At 43.9% G+C, this 14,941-nt stretch overlaps 1 protein-coding gene across 1 annotated transcript in view; it reads left to right on the forward strand.

The window, feature by feature from the left end:
* The window catches only part of MAP3K9 (mitogen-activated protein kinase kinase kinase 9), a 412,289-nt gene that overhangs the window by 155,627 nt on the left and 241,721 nt on the right, over positions 1-14,941 (forward strand). The window contains exon 4 of the mRNA XM_085627122.1: positions 14,669-14,817. Coding sequence (XP_085483248.1) covers positions 14,669-14,817 — 149 coding nt within the window. The remainder of the gene's footprint in view (positions 1-14,668; positions 14,818-14,941) is intronic.

Below are 14,941 nucleotides of genomic sequence, written 5' to 3' on the forward strand. Positions count from 1 at the left end.
GGTGATCCTGAGTGAACATCTGAGACTGGGCAATGCACCTGCAGGAATGGACAACAACAATTAATTGTCCTATATGCAATCCATAAACCAAATCCAGACACTTTCCAGTAAACAGTGTTGTGCTGGAAATACAACAGATGTTTATTCGGTCTACCTGTAGCAATAATAGGTTATGCAAACAGACAGATCTATATGTAAATCTATAAGCAATACACAGTGATTAGACAAAGCTCAGACAAATTCCATTACAACCCAGCAGTGTACCCTTACCCCACGAACGTCTGGTCCTTTTGGTGCTCATTGGGGATGCTTAACGATGATGTCAGTGTGCTTTCAGGTTTGGCTTGGTGGAGATGTTGTGACGTGTTGTCGGACTCGCAGTGCTGGAAGGGACCAAGATCAAATGAACACTTTAAAGGTAACGTGTGTTCTGAGGGTTCCAACTCTCGTTCTCACTTTACATCGTATGAGAAGCACGCAGGCTTCTGGCGGTCATTTGACAGATCCAGCAGTGCCAGAAAACCCTTATAGTCTGTGGTTATGGAGACTTTCTGAATGAGCCCCATTCACCAGTGTAAAGATGTTTGTAGTGCTAAAACCTTAGTAACAAAGTCCTATCAAACTTCTCCCTCAATGAATTGCCTTGGTTCCTCAGTGGGGGAAGTCATGCCACCTTGCCTTAGCCATTCCAATGGGCTTCCCTTAAAACATATGGGAATAACACTAAAGGGCCTGATTTTGAGTTTGGCTAATACATTTCAGTCTACTATTGTGGCAGATTTACTTCTTTCATCAAGACCATGAAAGAAAGTTCACCATATTTACATTTCATCTGCAGTGCTTTCCAGGACTTTCTTTACCAGATAGAGCCTGGTATCAGCACTTAATCAGGCACTTGAAGCTCCACTATTGTTGGTGGAGTTATCCCGCACCTTTGTGGACCAAATGGTGGAGCCTCAGGGGTACTCACAGTTGGACTATCAGTCATATGCCAAAATGAATGGCCATCCCAACAAGGGGATGTAAATGTCAATCTGCTGTTGTTACGCTGATATACTATTGCAACGCCCACCCCCGCAAATCAGCTACAAACTTCTTAGATTCTCTCAGTCTCTGGTTGGCAGTAACCATATTGTTAGCTGCAGGGTCAGCATGCATGGACAGTGCAACTTAATGTAAATAAGGAAACTGTCTCTGAACTCTGCTTTGAAAATGGTCCCCACGTCAGGCGTCCAACCTCAAGGCAGGAAGGCCCTTCCTTTCTCAGCCACCCTTTAGGCACATGGCTGAAAGAAGGTCAAACCTCATTAATGAGCCCGGCTCCCTCTAGTTGAAACCTCTTCCTTTATCCACATCTCACAAAGACTATGGCCTAGAATTTTAAAGAGATGTGGAGGCTTTCACATAGCTATGTACAGTTCTGTACTTCCCCTGTGGGCCTTCTTTATTTGCCATTAGATCGATGCAGTGCCTTGTGCTACTTTGCACCAGATGAGCGCCTGTGCAAAATGTTAGCAAATCTAGCACTATTCAGCCAACTCCTGAGGAGAAATTAGAGATCACATCAAGGGGTTTCACTGTTTCCTTATGGCACACACATATCCCCCGCGGTATGTCGATGTAATACCGGTGTACCGCTTAACATGCAGGATCAGTTAGACCTTCCATCCCTTCTCACTTTTAAACTTTTATTAAGTAATCATGCATAATCATGCTTAGGCTGGCCTTCAAGGCATAGCCCCATGTTTTGTACGAAATGAGAATCACACCAGAAGTCTCTCCTGGTTCGTCCCATCTTAGAAAGTGAGCAGAGTTGCACCAGGTCTGTGGGATGGCGGCTTCCCCAACTTTCATTCTACTGCTGACTTACTAATCCTGTTTGGTTCAAGGGTAGGATGCTACTCCTCCCTTGTGGCACTGCACAGTGAATGGAAGGCAATTCATAAAGGTTGCGTTTGGTCTGTTATTTCCCTTGTTTGCTCAGGGCAGAGGACGGGTTTCATATATCTGTCGTTTCCCAGCCTGCACTGGGTGGCAGTAGAACATGGGTTATCGAATTATTTGGGCAGTGAAGGAATGAGTACTAAAGTTAGACAGCTGTGCAAAGCCCACAACTTCTGGCAGAGTGCTTTCAATCTTGTCACAGCGATTGGCTAACTGAGGCCCATGGTGCACACTGTCTGCAAGCAGTTCAGGAGGGAGTCTTTCTGTGCACTGGCTGCCCAAACTCCTCATGCCTCCTTACAGCAGTCATTGAGTAGTGTGTGCTGGCACATTTAGGGAAAACCATGTATGGCTGCTCTCTGAAAGATCTAGACTCAAGATATGCATCTGGAAATATGGAATCACCTCAGGGAACTTTTCTCTCCATGTGATGTGGACCCTTCTCCCTAGTTCTCTATCTGACAAATTCAAGCCCTGTGGGGTGCATAGAGCTCTGCCGTCCGTGGGCCGAAATCTCACGTCTCCTCTAACTTTCTAGCTTTCCATTATGAGAACACGGCGTCTTGGGTCCATGTGGTCTTATCTGTGGAACACTCTTCCTGACTATTTTCGGCAAGAATCTAATCTCTTAAAAGCCCATTTTAAAAACAAATTCTACTCTCGTGATTCTTATAGAGAAGTCACTTGAAGTAGATTGTCTGTAGTAGTGCGCTTGTTTGATTAGTTTAACCTAACAGTGGTGGCTGGCATGTCCCGAAAGTGGTGGGCGGGGAATAAAAAAAATAAAAGGCACTTACCTCTTCTAGCAGCACAACGTCCTCCTCAATCCTTCTGTCCTCGCAGGCTCCTGACTCCCAAGCCAATCCTGGCGCTGCTCTCATGCTGCGTGAGAGCAGTGCTAGGATTGGTGGGAGCTTCCTCTATCAGCGCTCTCAGGAGCACTGGAGGCCTTTGCTTTCTCTAACTCAGCTGTCTTGATACCTGAGCTAGAGAGGTTTATAATGCACATGCCTGGCTGGCCGTCGCAAGACAGTAGGCCAAAGAGACATGCGCATTTTAAACTCAAGAGTACAAAGCTCCCTGCTGCCACTCAGCAGCAATGGCCCTGCCCTGTCCTGGACAGGCCAGTTGCTGAAAAATAAGATGGCAATAAATAAACTTTATTGCCATTTTATTTTTCACCTCTGGCCTGGGGTTTTTGTTTGTGGGGTGACGCTGCTCCGCTCAAACGGAGGAGCTGCCCTGCAACCTAATCTTTGCTAAGCATACCACCTAATGCTTCAATAGTTAGATTCTAGTTGACAGAATCTATTTTTAGTAGGAATTGTTCTTTTTTGAATATAAAAAGCCTGATGATTGGGATCTGCCGCCAAGTGGAAGTTATTTCCTCTCATGTTTTCTCTTATTTTGGCGAAAACGCAATGTGAGGTTGCGCTCTGTTATATTTAGTGGTATTTATAGCTTGTAAATTGCCACCAAGGGTTACGCTGTTGCCCTCTGCTATAGGTATAGGTGTTGTATACTAGTGGTGATGCTATCAACAGTTGTATGCGACTTTATAAAAATACTAAATCATTGAATACTGGTTCTGAGAAACCATTTAAGTTCAGCTTTTAATCCAAATTTCCGTGATGAATGGTATTTACCATTTGGCCGTAACCAATGCATAGAATGTCTTTTTTAATGGACGTTTAAAGGTGTACTTGCCATTATTTGATGTTTAACTGCTATATGTTTTTATGTTAGTTCTGACCAAGTTGTGTTTCTGTCAGCTTGCTTTTTAACTAAATGAGTTTTCGATTATTCGGGTTCCCTGAAATGGATTTCTGTTATTTTGTTTTTCTGTTACTTTGCATACTAGAGTTATTGACACTAATCAATTGTGTTGTCATTGCCTCTCTTAGAATGTGGCCATATGTGTTCTAACTCAATTGTCCAGTTATTTTAATTTATTTACAGTGTTATTCTCTAACACTGCTTCACCAAGTGGTATTACAGCGTTTTACATTGTAACAACATTGACTCATTACATGACATACTATGCGTACAAGTAACATAAATCTCATTGTAACAAATTCCAAGAAACAGGAAAAGGGGGTTAGAGGTTTTGGGGGAGTGTACAGTGTGAAGAAAACATTAAGAGGAAGGTTGATGCACCTTCTGAGTGAAGGGGGGGGGGGACTAACAGGGCAGGGAGTGGTTCTGTTCAGTGTTCTACAATAAGTGTTTTTTACATAGAAAAGTTTTAAGTTGCTTCCTGAAAGCAAGGATGTTGGGTGCGAGTCCTAATTGGTTGGGTAAGGAGTTACAAAATGTGAGAGCAGCACCTGAGAAAAATTCTTTGAGATAAAGTTATCATTCGGTCTTGGATAAAAGCATGCTTACGTGTGGTGAGAAAACCATTTAATAATGGTGTATGCATTCACTTATCTATCAGGAGAAAATGTGGTTACATGACTAAAGCATAATGAAATGTAAGAGGCTGGAGATGAGGCCGATGTTTCCTGTGTGTTTTATGTAGCATATGTTTGGAAATTAAAAGTATATATTTTCCCTAGTCATCAGTTTTTTTGCTGCTGAGAAAATTGTTGTTGCAGGAAAGCCATGTATATATACACTGTAAAAGCTCCTCCTTTTACTGACATCAAATGTCAAAATTATCTGTGCTTTGTTTTTCAACCATGAGTTAATTTTCTCATAGCTTAAAAACATGTGCAGGTTGAGGTCCTCTGGCATCTCCCACTTAATGTTTCTAAAATTTAGGAAGGGTGTCAAAAGTACTTTGTAAGTATCTGCCAGAAGGCTCTGATCTCAATTCTGAGTCCAATGGGGTTAATTAACTTTCCTGCGCTTTTAAGTATTAACAATCACCTATACACATGGGGAATATGTTGTTTGCAGTAGACCTGGGTAAAGGGAAATTGGATGAGAGAGAAAACAGATACTGAAGATCACCTCTGCCTCGTCACTGTGCTGAGCACTGACACCTGCTGTGTGCTGATGGATTTCTAAAGAGAAGATCAACGAATGAGTGAAAGAATGAATGAATGATTTTTTTATTGGTTTGATTAATTACAATTATGTTAATAAATATTACACGCACTAAATAAATTATCAATATAAATTTGCAGTCCGTTAAAACTACAGAATTACATGTATTAAAATACACTTGGCACATGCATTGGGCATGTTCTATAAAAGCATTCCTATGGATTTAATATGGCATAAAGGTCGACCCAAAGTAGTAAACATCAGAAGGGTTTAGTCTGCTTATCCAGGCTTTGCTTACCTTTTAGATTTCATTTTTTTCCAAAATGTGTTCACACATTTACCAAACCAGACCCGTTCTGTTATATCGCTGCTTTTAAACCACAGTGCGTGGGCTTCCTTTCAAGTAGATTGGAATTCCTATTTTTACCAACATTGATTTAAGTGAAATGCGCCATGCAGATACAAATTCGAGACAACAACTAAGTAGATGTACAAAAGATTCCTTTCTGTAGTTACAGAGCCTGCAGTACTTATTGACAGTTGGTCTGTTCCTCCAGGATACCCTAAACTCATCAGAAGACAAGACCATGAATCTTGCACGCAGAATATGGTTTCTGCAGGGTCCACTTAGTGCCTTTTTTAAAATAAGGCTGTATGCAATTTATTCATAGGACTTACAGACGAGGACGAAGTGTGCTGCTCATTTGTGTTTTTCTAAGTTGGCATCCCTTTATAGCGCCAAGACTTGCTTTTTTAAGGTGGCTTTTAAAGCCACATACATAAGGGAGCTTGTAAGATTTTCCATGATGAGGATTAGGTCTTTAATGGCTGCCGCTAGGTGGGTTAACCATGGTTTGAACTATTATTTATAGATTTCTTGTATCACCCTCTTCAATGGTTTAACATTTGTTACTAGATGATGGTATTTAAAGATTGAAGACTTGCATACAAGATCATGCCGGAGTAGACCTAACTCTTAACAAATCTGAGCTTGTTGGGGACCCTTAATCACAGAAAACCTTACCTGGACGCCGCCACTTGCCGACTGGGTGAGCTGGGAGAACGCTGATCCGCCTCGTGGCCTCCCCGTGTCCCTGGAGGGATTGACCGCCTTATTGCCATTTAACATCTTGCAGCACCCGCTTCGCGGGTGCCGCTGCGCGGCATTTGGCGTGGGGTCGAGGCTGCAGGGGTACCGGAGAGCGCCCGGAACGAGGACGGAATATCTGCGGGAGGTACCAGAGGGCGCGTGCTGCAGGGACTCTCTAGACCAGGAGTCCCTGCGCTGCACAGGTGTGCACGGCCGCGCCCCCAGCAAGACACGCCCCCGGCCGACCAAACTTTAAATTGTGAACATTCCCTAAGTGCTGTGGGACCCTTAATCACAGAAAACCTTACCTGGACGCCGCCACTTGCCGACTGGGTGAGCTGGGAGAACGCTGATCCGCCTTGTGGCCTCCCCGTGTCCCTGGAGGGATTGACCGCCTTATTGCCATTTAACATCTTGCAGCACCCGCTTCGCGGGTGCCGCTGCGCGGCATTTGGCGTGGGGTCGAGGCTGCAGGGGTACCGGAGAGCGCCCGGAACGAGGACGGAATATCTGCGGGAGGTACCAGAGGGCGCGTGCTGCAGGGACTCTCTAGACCAGGAGTCCCTGCGCTGCACAGGTGTGCACGGCCGCGCCCCCAGCAAGACACGCCCCCGGCCGACCAAACTTTAAATTGTGAACATTCCCTAAGAGCTGTGGGACCCTTAATCACAGAAAACCTTACCTGGACGCCGCCACTTGCCGACTGGGTGAGCTGGGAGAACGCTGATCCGCCTTGTGGCCTCCCCGTGTCCCTGGAGGGATTGACCGCCTTATTGCCATTTAACATCTTGCAGCACCCGCTTCGCGGGTGCCGCTGCGCGGCATTTGGCGTGGGGTCGAGGCTGCAGGGGTACTGGAGAGCGCCCGGAACGAGGACGGAATATCTGCGGGAGGTACCAGAGGGCGCGTGCTGCAGGGACTCTCTAGACCAGGAGTCCCTGCGCTGCACAGGTGTGCACGGCCGCGCCCCCAGCAAGACACGCCCCCGGCCGCAACGCCTCCTTTAAGAACAGCGTTCCTCCGCTCAGCGGGACGCGAGCGGGACGCCGAGCGAAGCCCGGGCAAAGGGCGGGCCATCTGTGGCCCTCAGAGGCCAGAGGAGGCTGGACTGGGCCACAAACCCTGGTCGGTTATACTTAGCTCCTTAGTGTCCTCACTGATAGGAAATATAGGCCATGAACTGCCGCGAAACCAGAAGTATGGCCGCTGTAGGAGCTAAAAAACTTACCGGAACCTTGGATGATTTTATCACCCGCACTCATGCGCTAATTGACGAGGGTATAACATTAATGGATAGGAGAGTGTCCCAAGACCTGGCCATGGCCAAACGATCCTCCTTGGGTCTTATAGCACAGGCACAGACACCCAACACTGATTCTCGGACAGATATACAGGTCCTAGTACATAGCACTGGAGAGACTGGGGATCTTGACGCTTTAAACACCTTACAGGATCTGGAGGCTTCTCCCAACCTTCTTTTCCTATCAGAATGTGGAGTGCAACAAAGTGAGTCAAATACCTCTAACAATATATCCGTTACAAAAGAAAGGGGTCGGACAGAAGGGGCTATCCCTAAGCAAACTCGAAAAACCAATAAACCATCTATTCATAAAGGAAAGAAGGTTCGAATTCCCCCTAACCCCCCTAATATGGATAAATTGCCAGTAGCTTTACCCAGTTCCACAGAGGGATCGCATGTTATTAAGAGTGGCTTACCCCTGAGCCTCCCTGACGATACTATTATCGATCATAGCCTGGAGGAAATCCTGGAGTTGACCGGGGATGCGGGCAACTCAGTAAAATCTCCATTACAGGAGGGCTATGGTTCAAGCATGAGTAATACCACTATTTTTAATATGTTAAAAGTACTGCTGGAACCCTTAGAGGCTAGACTACGCTGTCTGGAAACTGTCCTAAAAAACATACATAAGGACATAAGTGCCCCTAGTTTCACCTTGAATAATAGAACTGCCCAGGTTACTATTCCAGCTAAAAAGGTCAATAAGCCTTCGGTGGCTGTTACCAAATCGCTGGAGACTACAAAAATGACCCCCAAGAATTCCAGTAACGCTATAAACCAGGATGGCATCACTATAAAAGCCCCCAGAGCTGGCCAAACTCAGAAAACAGATCAATCTCTGACAACAACCAAGAGCAATTCAACCGCTCAGGCTACATTAAGCGATCGCTTAGCACAGCCTCTAAATTTTGATGCACCCGACAGAGCCAAGGGCATGGCCCGTAGAAACATCCATCTTCCCCCTGATGCCTGCCCTTACGTGATTATTCTCACTGGCGTCACTGAAATCTCTTCGCCAGAAGTTGAATCGTATCAGGCTCTCAAAAATAAAGTATGTTATTGGCTATCTAAAAATTATCCTCTCCCGCCAAACATACCGTGCAACATTTTAATGATTGAGAGAGCTCCGTGGGTGGGAGGCAACAGAAAAACCTACAAGGGGACTGTGTAGTGGTCACTTTCGAGAATACTGAGGTTGTAGAGTTCATTTGTAGTAGTGGATCCCCTAGATTCCAGACGAGCACGGTGGTTGCTAGACCTCTGTCTTATTTCTATCTCCCACAAAATCAAGCTGACAATCGATGGAGTTGGTTAAAAGGACCCCATGACAGTAAATTTAGACAAAGATCCAATCCCCCCTGGGAGATACAACCCCATGCGTGGGAGGAGGGGTGGAATGCGGGATGGAACCAGGTAAGGAGTAGAAGAGGTAGACCGCGTCAAGGCGGCCCTCTTGTTGGTTCACATTACAGCCAACCCTATCATTACCAACAGTTTACAAATGGTCTAGATAATCCCTTGCACTTTCCAATAGCCAATCGTTTTGAATGTCTGTCAACCACAGATTGGGTTGACTGACAAACACAGAGCTCGGAATTTGGTCGGAGCTTCCAGATTATTCCTACTCAACCAAGTAAGGCTGTTGCTATGAAGGATTCGATTAAACTAAACCTTTCTTATACCCCTGATACAGACCCAGCGGAGGGTGATCGCCGGGGTGCGCTTACCCCTTCTAATGCAGATTCATCATATTGCAAATTTCTCACCTGGAACGTGGCAGGTTTAAATGTAAAGGCTTTAGACCCCATATGGCAAGGGTTTGTAAAACAATATGACGTCTTGGCAATCCAAGAAACATGGGATACCACTAGAAGTTTCTCATTGGATGGTTTCTGTAGTTTTTCAACCCCAGCAGTCCCAGGAGCGAGAGGGAGAGCAAAGGGTGGCTTACTCACACTATGTTCTCTGAACCTAGCGGGGGTTTTTAAAAAATTAGATTCCGTACCCATGAACACGTTAGTTGTGGAGTGGATTTTATCCGACACTAAAGTTTTTTTGCTCATTAATTTTTATAATTCCAAGGAGGTTTCTTATGCGAATGAGCATTTGACCTCCTTGTTAGATTTCTTGTCAGTCTATAGACAAGATTGCAATTCCGTCCCAGAGATGGTAATCCTGGGTGATTTTAATATTCATCCCTGCGAGGGAGACTGTTTTAATGATAGATATGGGGGCTTACCGACTGAGGGCATTCCCCATTTTGAACACACAAACGAGGGTGAGTGCCTTGAGACTTTTCTTGCGAACTTAAATCTATTTGAAATTGAGCAGGGCAAAAATGAACCCAGACCTCCAACATTTATAGGGAGAGACGCCAACACTGTCATAGACTATATTTTTGTATCATCCAGGGTCCTGTCAAAGGCACGTGAGTATAGGGTTGTTACTGCTAGTTTCAGTGATCATCACCCTGTCCTCTTAGTGCTGGACCTAGACTGTTTCCGGATTAATAGATTGACAAGTGTGGCAGCTCCAAATGTTTTGACAACTAAGGACCAGGGAAGGCGTCTTAAGTGGGGGATGATTGTCCCTGAGCAATTCTTCCAAACACTAGCCCAAGAGGCGGAGGCTAATCTGGCAGTGTGCCTAGATCCAACTGCCCTGGGCTCTGATGTTATGGCAGCGTATGAGGAAATATGTACAAGGATCTCTAAGAACTTGGAGCTAAGGCCAGGCGCTCTAAGGAACAACAACATTTTTAAATGGTTTAACAAGGATTGTTCGCTAAAACACAGTGCCCTGTTGAAAGCATTAAAACATAAACCCAGAGATAGGCCCTTAGTGACTAATTTAAGGAAGGAATACAAAATTGCAGTCACTAATCGCAAAAACCAAATCAAGGAGGAAGCTTGGGATAGTTTACTATCCATTGATGTACTGAGAGATAGCAAAAAGTTTTGGGCCTTGGTGAACCAGCCTTTTTTTTCCGAGGATGGGAAAACTGATATGGACTGCGTGATCGAAGATGGAAGATGGCTAGGCCACTTTAAACAGATTTATGAATCCACAGCATTAACGCCACCAGTCAGTACCCATGCTACACCTCACCTGAAGTTTAACATCACTGAGGTTGAGAGGGCGATTAAAGATACAAGTAAACACAAGGCCCCGGGTCCGGATGGGGTCCCCGCAGATCTCTACATCCAGTATCCGCAATTTTGGTCAAAAATACTAACCAATGTGTTTAATGCGATACCTGCAGCTGGTTTTCCCTCCTCTTGGTCTACCTCTATTATCGTGCCTATTTTCAAGAAAGGGAATAGGGGGGACCCTGCCTGCTATAGACCAATCTCCCTGTTGGACTCTGCCGTTAAGATTCTGGGCAGAGTTATTTTGCAAAGAATGGGGGATTGGCTAGTGGAGAGCGGGACCCTATCGGATCTACAGTACGGTTTCAGAGCACATAGAGGGACCATGGACCAATGTTTAAACCTTCACCTTATTATTAGCAAATACACTGTGGCGAAGGGTGGGCTTCTTTATTTGGGATTTATGGATTTATCTTCTGCTTTCGACTTGGTAAATCGCTCAAAACTTTGGATTATTTTGCGAGACTTGGGTTTGGATAGCACCTTGGTTAACTTTTTGCACGACCTCCACCAAAATCTGTCCGCCTCGGTCAGGGTCACAAGGGAAGGAAGATGTACGGCGAAGTTTAGGTCAGGAAGAGGGGTCAGACAAGGCTGCATTCTGGCCCCTCTCCTCTTTACACTATATATTAATTCCTTGGGGAAATCCCTGAATTCAGCTACCTTGGACATACCGCATATGGGGGGGCTACCTATTCCGGTACTGCTATACACGGACGATGCCGTTCTTGTAGCTCGGACTGGTACGGGCCTGCAAAGATTATTAGATCATTTTGGTGGTTTCATGGAAGCCTTGGACCTAAAGATCAACACTGCTAAATCCCATGTTATGGTTACAGGCTCACGGAGGAAAAACATGAAGATTAGGGCCTTTAGCTGTAACAACTCTCCAATCTCGAGGGTACCCTTTTTTTGTTATTTAGGAGTTACTTTTGATGAGAAAGGAACTTGGGGTGCCCAATTAAAGTTAAAGGAGAATGGTGTAAGCAGATCTACCACAGCTCTTATGCATTTTGCTAAAAGATTGGGTTCGAGACCCATGGAAGCCATGACTCGTATTTATAGAGCCAAATGTGTGGCAATTACATCATATGGGGCAGATATATGGGGCTACGTTTCAGCCCCAGGCATTCAAATCGTAGAAAACAACTTTATACGAGCCTTGTTATCACTCCCGAAATCATCCCCCACATATTCAATACATAACGAAACAGGCTTGGGTTATGTTACTGATCTCTTAAAAATGTCCCCACTGCTATGTTGGATTAAAACTTGGACAAACGAGGAGATTACATTGAACCACTGCATTCTCAAAGATTGCATGTCTTTGGACAAAGCAGACAGCATACCGTGGCTAGCGTATGTTAGAGCGGCATGCGCTAGGTTAGGACGCCCGGATATGTACTCTTTTCCACAGAACCTTAAAAAAGAAGATGTAAGGTGGGTCAAGCAGCACTTTCGAAATATGTTGGAAGCTGAGAGGGAAACGGTTGAGCTTTGTAAACCAATGGTAAGATCACTTTACCAACTTTCGTCGTCTTTGGCCATGGAACCTTATTTAAAATATGTTACTAAACCATATCATCGTTTTCTACTCATAAGGTTCAGGTTCAACCTGATACACCTTGTGCTTGGCTCGTATACAAAGTGGGGCATCCCAGAAGTTCCCCACCCTGCACCTGCGATTCTTTCTCTACACAGGATACTCTGCACCTAGTGATGCTTTGTGAACATTATTTGGTGGCCCGTAAAAAATTTCTTTTCCCCATCCTGAAAGACTTAAATTTTGCGCAGGTACGGCCGGCTCTATTATATTTACAGATGTTGAACTCGGTACAGGTCACATATGGCGTAGCGTGTTTTCTGGTAGCAGCCACTAGACAAAAGAAAATCAGTCTGGCCACAAAGATCAATCACCAAACCTGACATTTGCAAATATGGTACTCCTTATATCTCTGATATGTTTCTTTTATTTAGGATTTGCAATCACTTTTTAAACTGTTTTATTGAAGTTTTAAACCTTGTTTTATGTATTTTGTACTGCTTTTGTGGTTTTTAGTAACCGAATAAAGTTCTTTGACTGACTGACTGACTGACTGACTGACTGGGTATACTGAGGGAGGTGGAAAAGTTGTCTGTCTGTTTTACACTGAAGTGTGTTTGGGACTTGTGGAAATGCATACGGGAAAACCTGGTGGCCATAAGAAATTGTAGTTATCAACTTGGCTTTGGTGACTCCTGAGACTGCTTCTGCTGATAGGCCATGCAAATGAGTGTGCAGTTTGCACAGAGCAAATGTTAAATTGCTAGTTTTTTCCCTTCATATGTGTTAGATGAGTATTGGGTTTGCCAGTAAGCAATAACCAGACCCTTGGTAATTGCACGTTGGGGTATATGCTATCTGTGACTGACCCAGAGACCAAAACTGAGTAGGCTCAATTTTGTTTTTCCCAAACACCATTACATTGGCTTTGCCCTCGTTGACCAACAGTTGTAGATGTTCAATTTTTGTGTGGTGTAACACAATTGAGCAGATCCTCCACATATTGGATAATGTGAATCTTGAATGAGTCAAGCCTAGGAGGCAAGGCCTCTAGTAAGGCCATACCAAGGTCAGCTGTGTTTGAACAATAGAAACACCAAAACACATGCTTGTTTTAGACCCTGAGTTGTTTGTATTGATTCTGCAGCTTTGTCAGGATTAATATCTTTAGTACTGTCTCAGAGTGTCTGCGACTTCAGTGGAACATTGACACGTCTAGTATTGAAATAAAAATAATATCAATGTAATTGGTATTAGTAGGGATGTTTTGTAACCTTACTCCCTTCTCTCATGAAGGTAAATACCTTCTGTTTTTGTGAGTACACCCTCTCTGATTTTCATATACATTCAAGATAATTTCGTAAATTGTAACATAAACATTCATCAATATAATCTAGTTCACATTGATACTAAATAAATCAATTCCCTCAGTGCATACTACTACCTTAAATACAATATGTGCATTAAGAAAAATATCTACAGCCATTAAGGAGGTGAGGATCCTACTGGTTCCTCACATGTCAATGGTCTTTAAGTAGATGAGGAACTTTGCGATTCCTCACAAACTTTAGTATGTGCAAAATTAAATTAGACATTTATACTCCTTCTTCGTTATCTCTGAAACAGTACTTCTATTAAGGTTTATTCCCAAAGTAGAAAATCTCTCTATTCAGCTATGACTTCATCCCAGAAAAGTCTCTAAGTTTTTCTTGCTTGCTAGTAATAAGTTTCTGACTTCCCCAGCAAAGTACCTCAATTGCCTAGCAAGGACTCGCTGAACGCCGAGAAAACATACTCGATAACTTCAAGAACGTTACGTCTATTTTCAAATGTCATAATAGCTCTGTGGCTTCATGGAAAATGTAGTTTCCTGAGTTGAGCTCAGACCCCTTTGGCACCCTCAAAGTTGCCAAGGTTTTCACAGAGCAGCCCCACCAGTCTGAAGCCAGTATTTCCTTCCTCAGAATGGGCATAACTCTTGTGAGTTCAGGGTATGGAGCTCATGTACCCCGGCGAGTGCTCAAAGGTAATTTTTTTTAACCAAATATCATGACCGTATCCTAGTGAAAATTGGTTTCAGTGTAAAAGATCATTTTATAAAGGAGATGAGCATTAGGGTTTACTCTAGGACTAATATTGGGTATTTATATAACATTGGAGCTTCTTTTAAGATTTTTCTTTTGTTGTAATACATTTGAGAGAGTGCAATTTTTGTAATCTCTGCTACCTTTTTTTAGAACAGATTAATGGTAGTGTTAAGCCACATTACCAATTCTACTACTCCATGCTATGGTAGCCCATACACCTCTGCTTAAACCTGTGAAATTTAAATAAACCAATATTTCATCTCACTTTGTATAGTGTCAATTTATCATGTATTAGCATATCAATATTGCAAATTAAAAGTGGGAATTTCTCTAATAGTATTCACTTCTATTTAAAAATCTTTATTCTTTTTCATGTATGTATAATGATGTGCTGTTGAGAATGTTGTTGTTTCATGGGAAGATGATTGTGGTTCACAAATGGTAACACAGTGGACCATCACTTTTGGGAAAATATGCTAATCCCCCTTTGGTGTAAATTACAGAGCATGCTTAGTTGTTTGTGTTGAACTCTGACTCCTTTTCTGTCTCTCTCTCACATGTTAGCTATGGCGTGCTGCTGTGGGAGCTCCTGACGGGGGAAGTGCCCTTCAGAGGAATCGATGGTCTTGCTGTCGCCTATGGAGTTGCCATGAACAAATTAGCTCTTCCTGTTCCTTCCACCTGCCCGGAGCCTTTCACAAAGCTAATGGAAGGTAATGCATGAGAGGGTATCTGTAGGTATACATGGTGTGCAGTATGTGCAAAAAAGGAAACTATATGTTGCTTGGTCTGGGGCCACACAGCAAGACCATGGTGTGTCCATGATGCATGATAGAA

The sequence above is a fragment of the Triturus cristatus genome, chromosome 9 (genome assembly GCF_964204655.1).
Source record: "Triturus cristatus chromosome 9, aTriCri1.1, whole genome shotgun sequence".
NCBI lineage: Eukaryota > Metazoa > Chordata > Amphibia > Caudata > Salamandridae > Triturus > Triturus cristatus.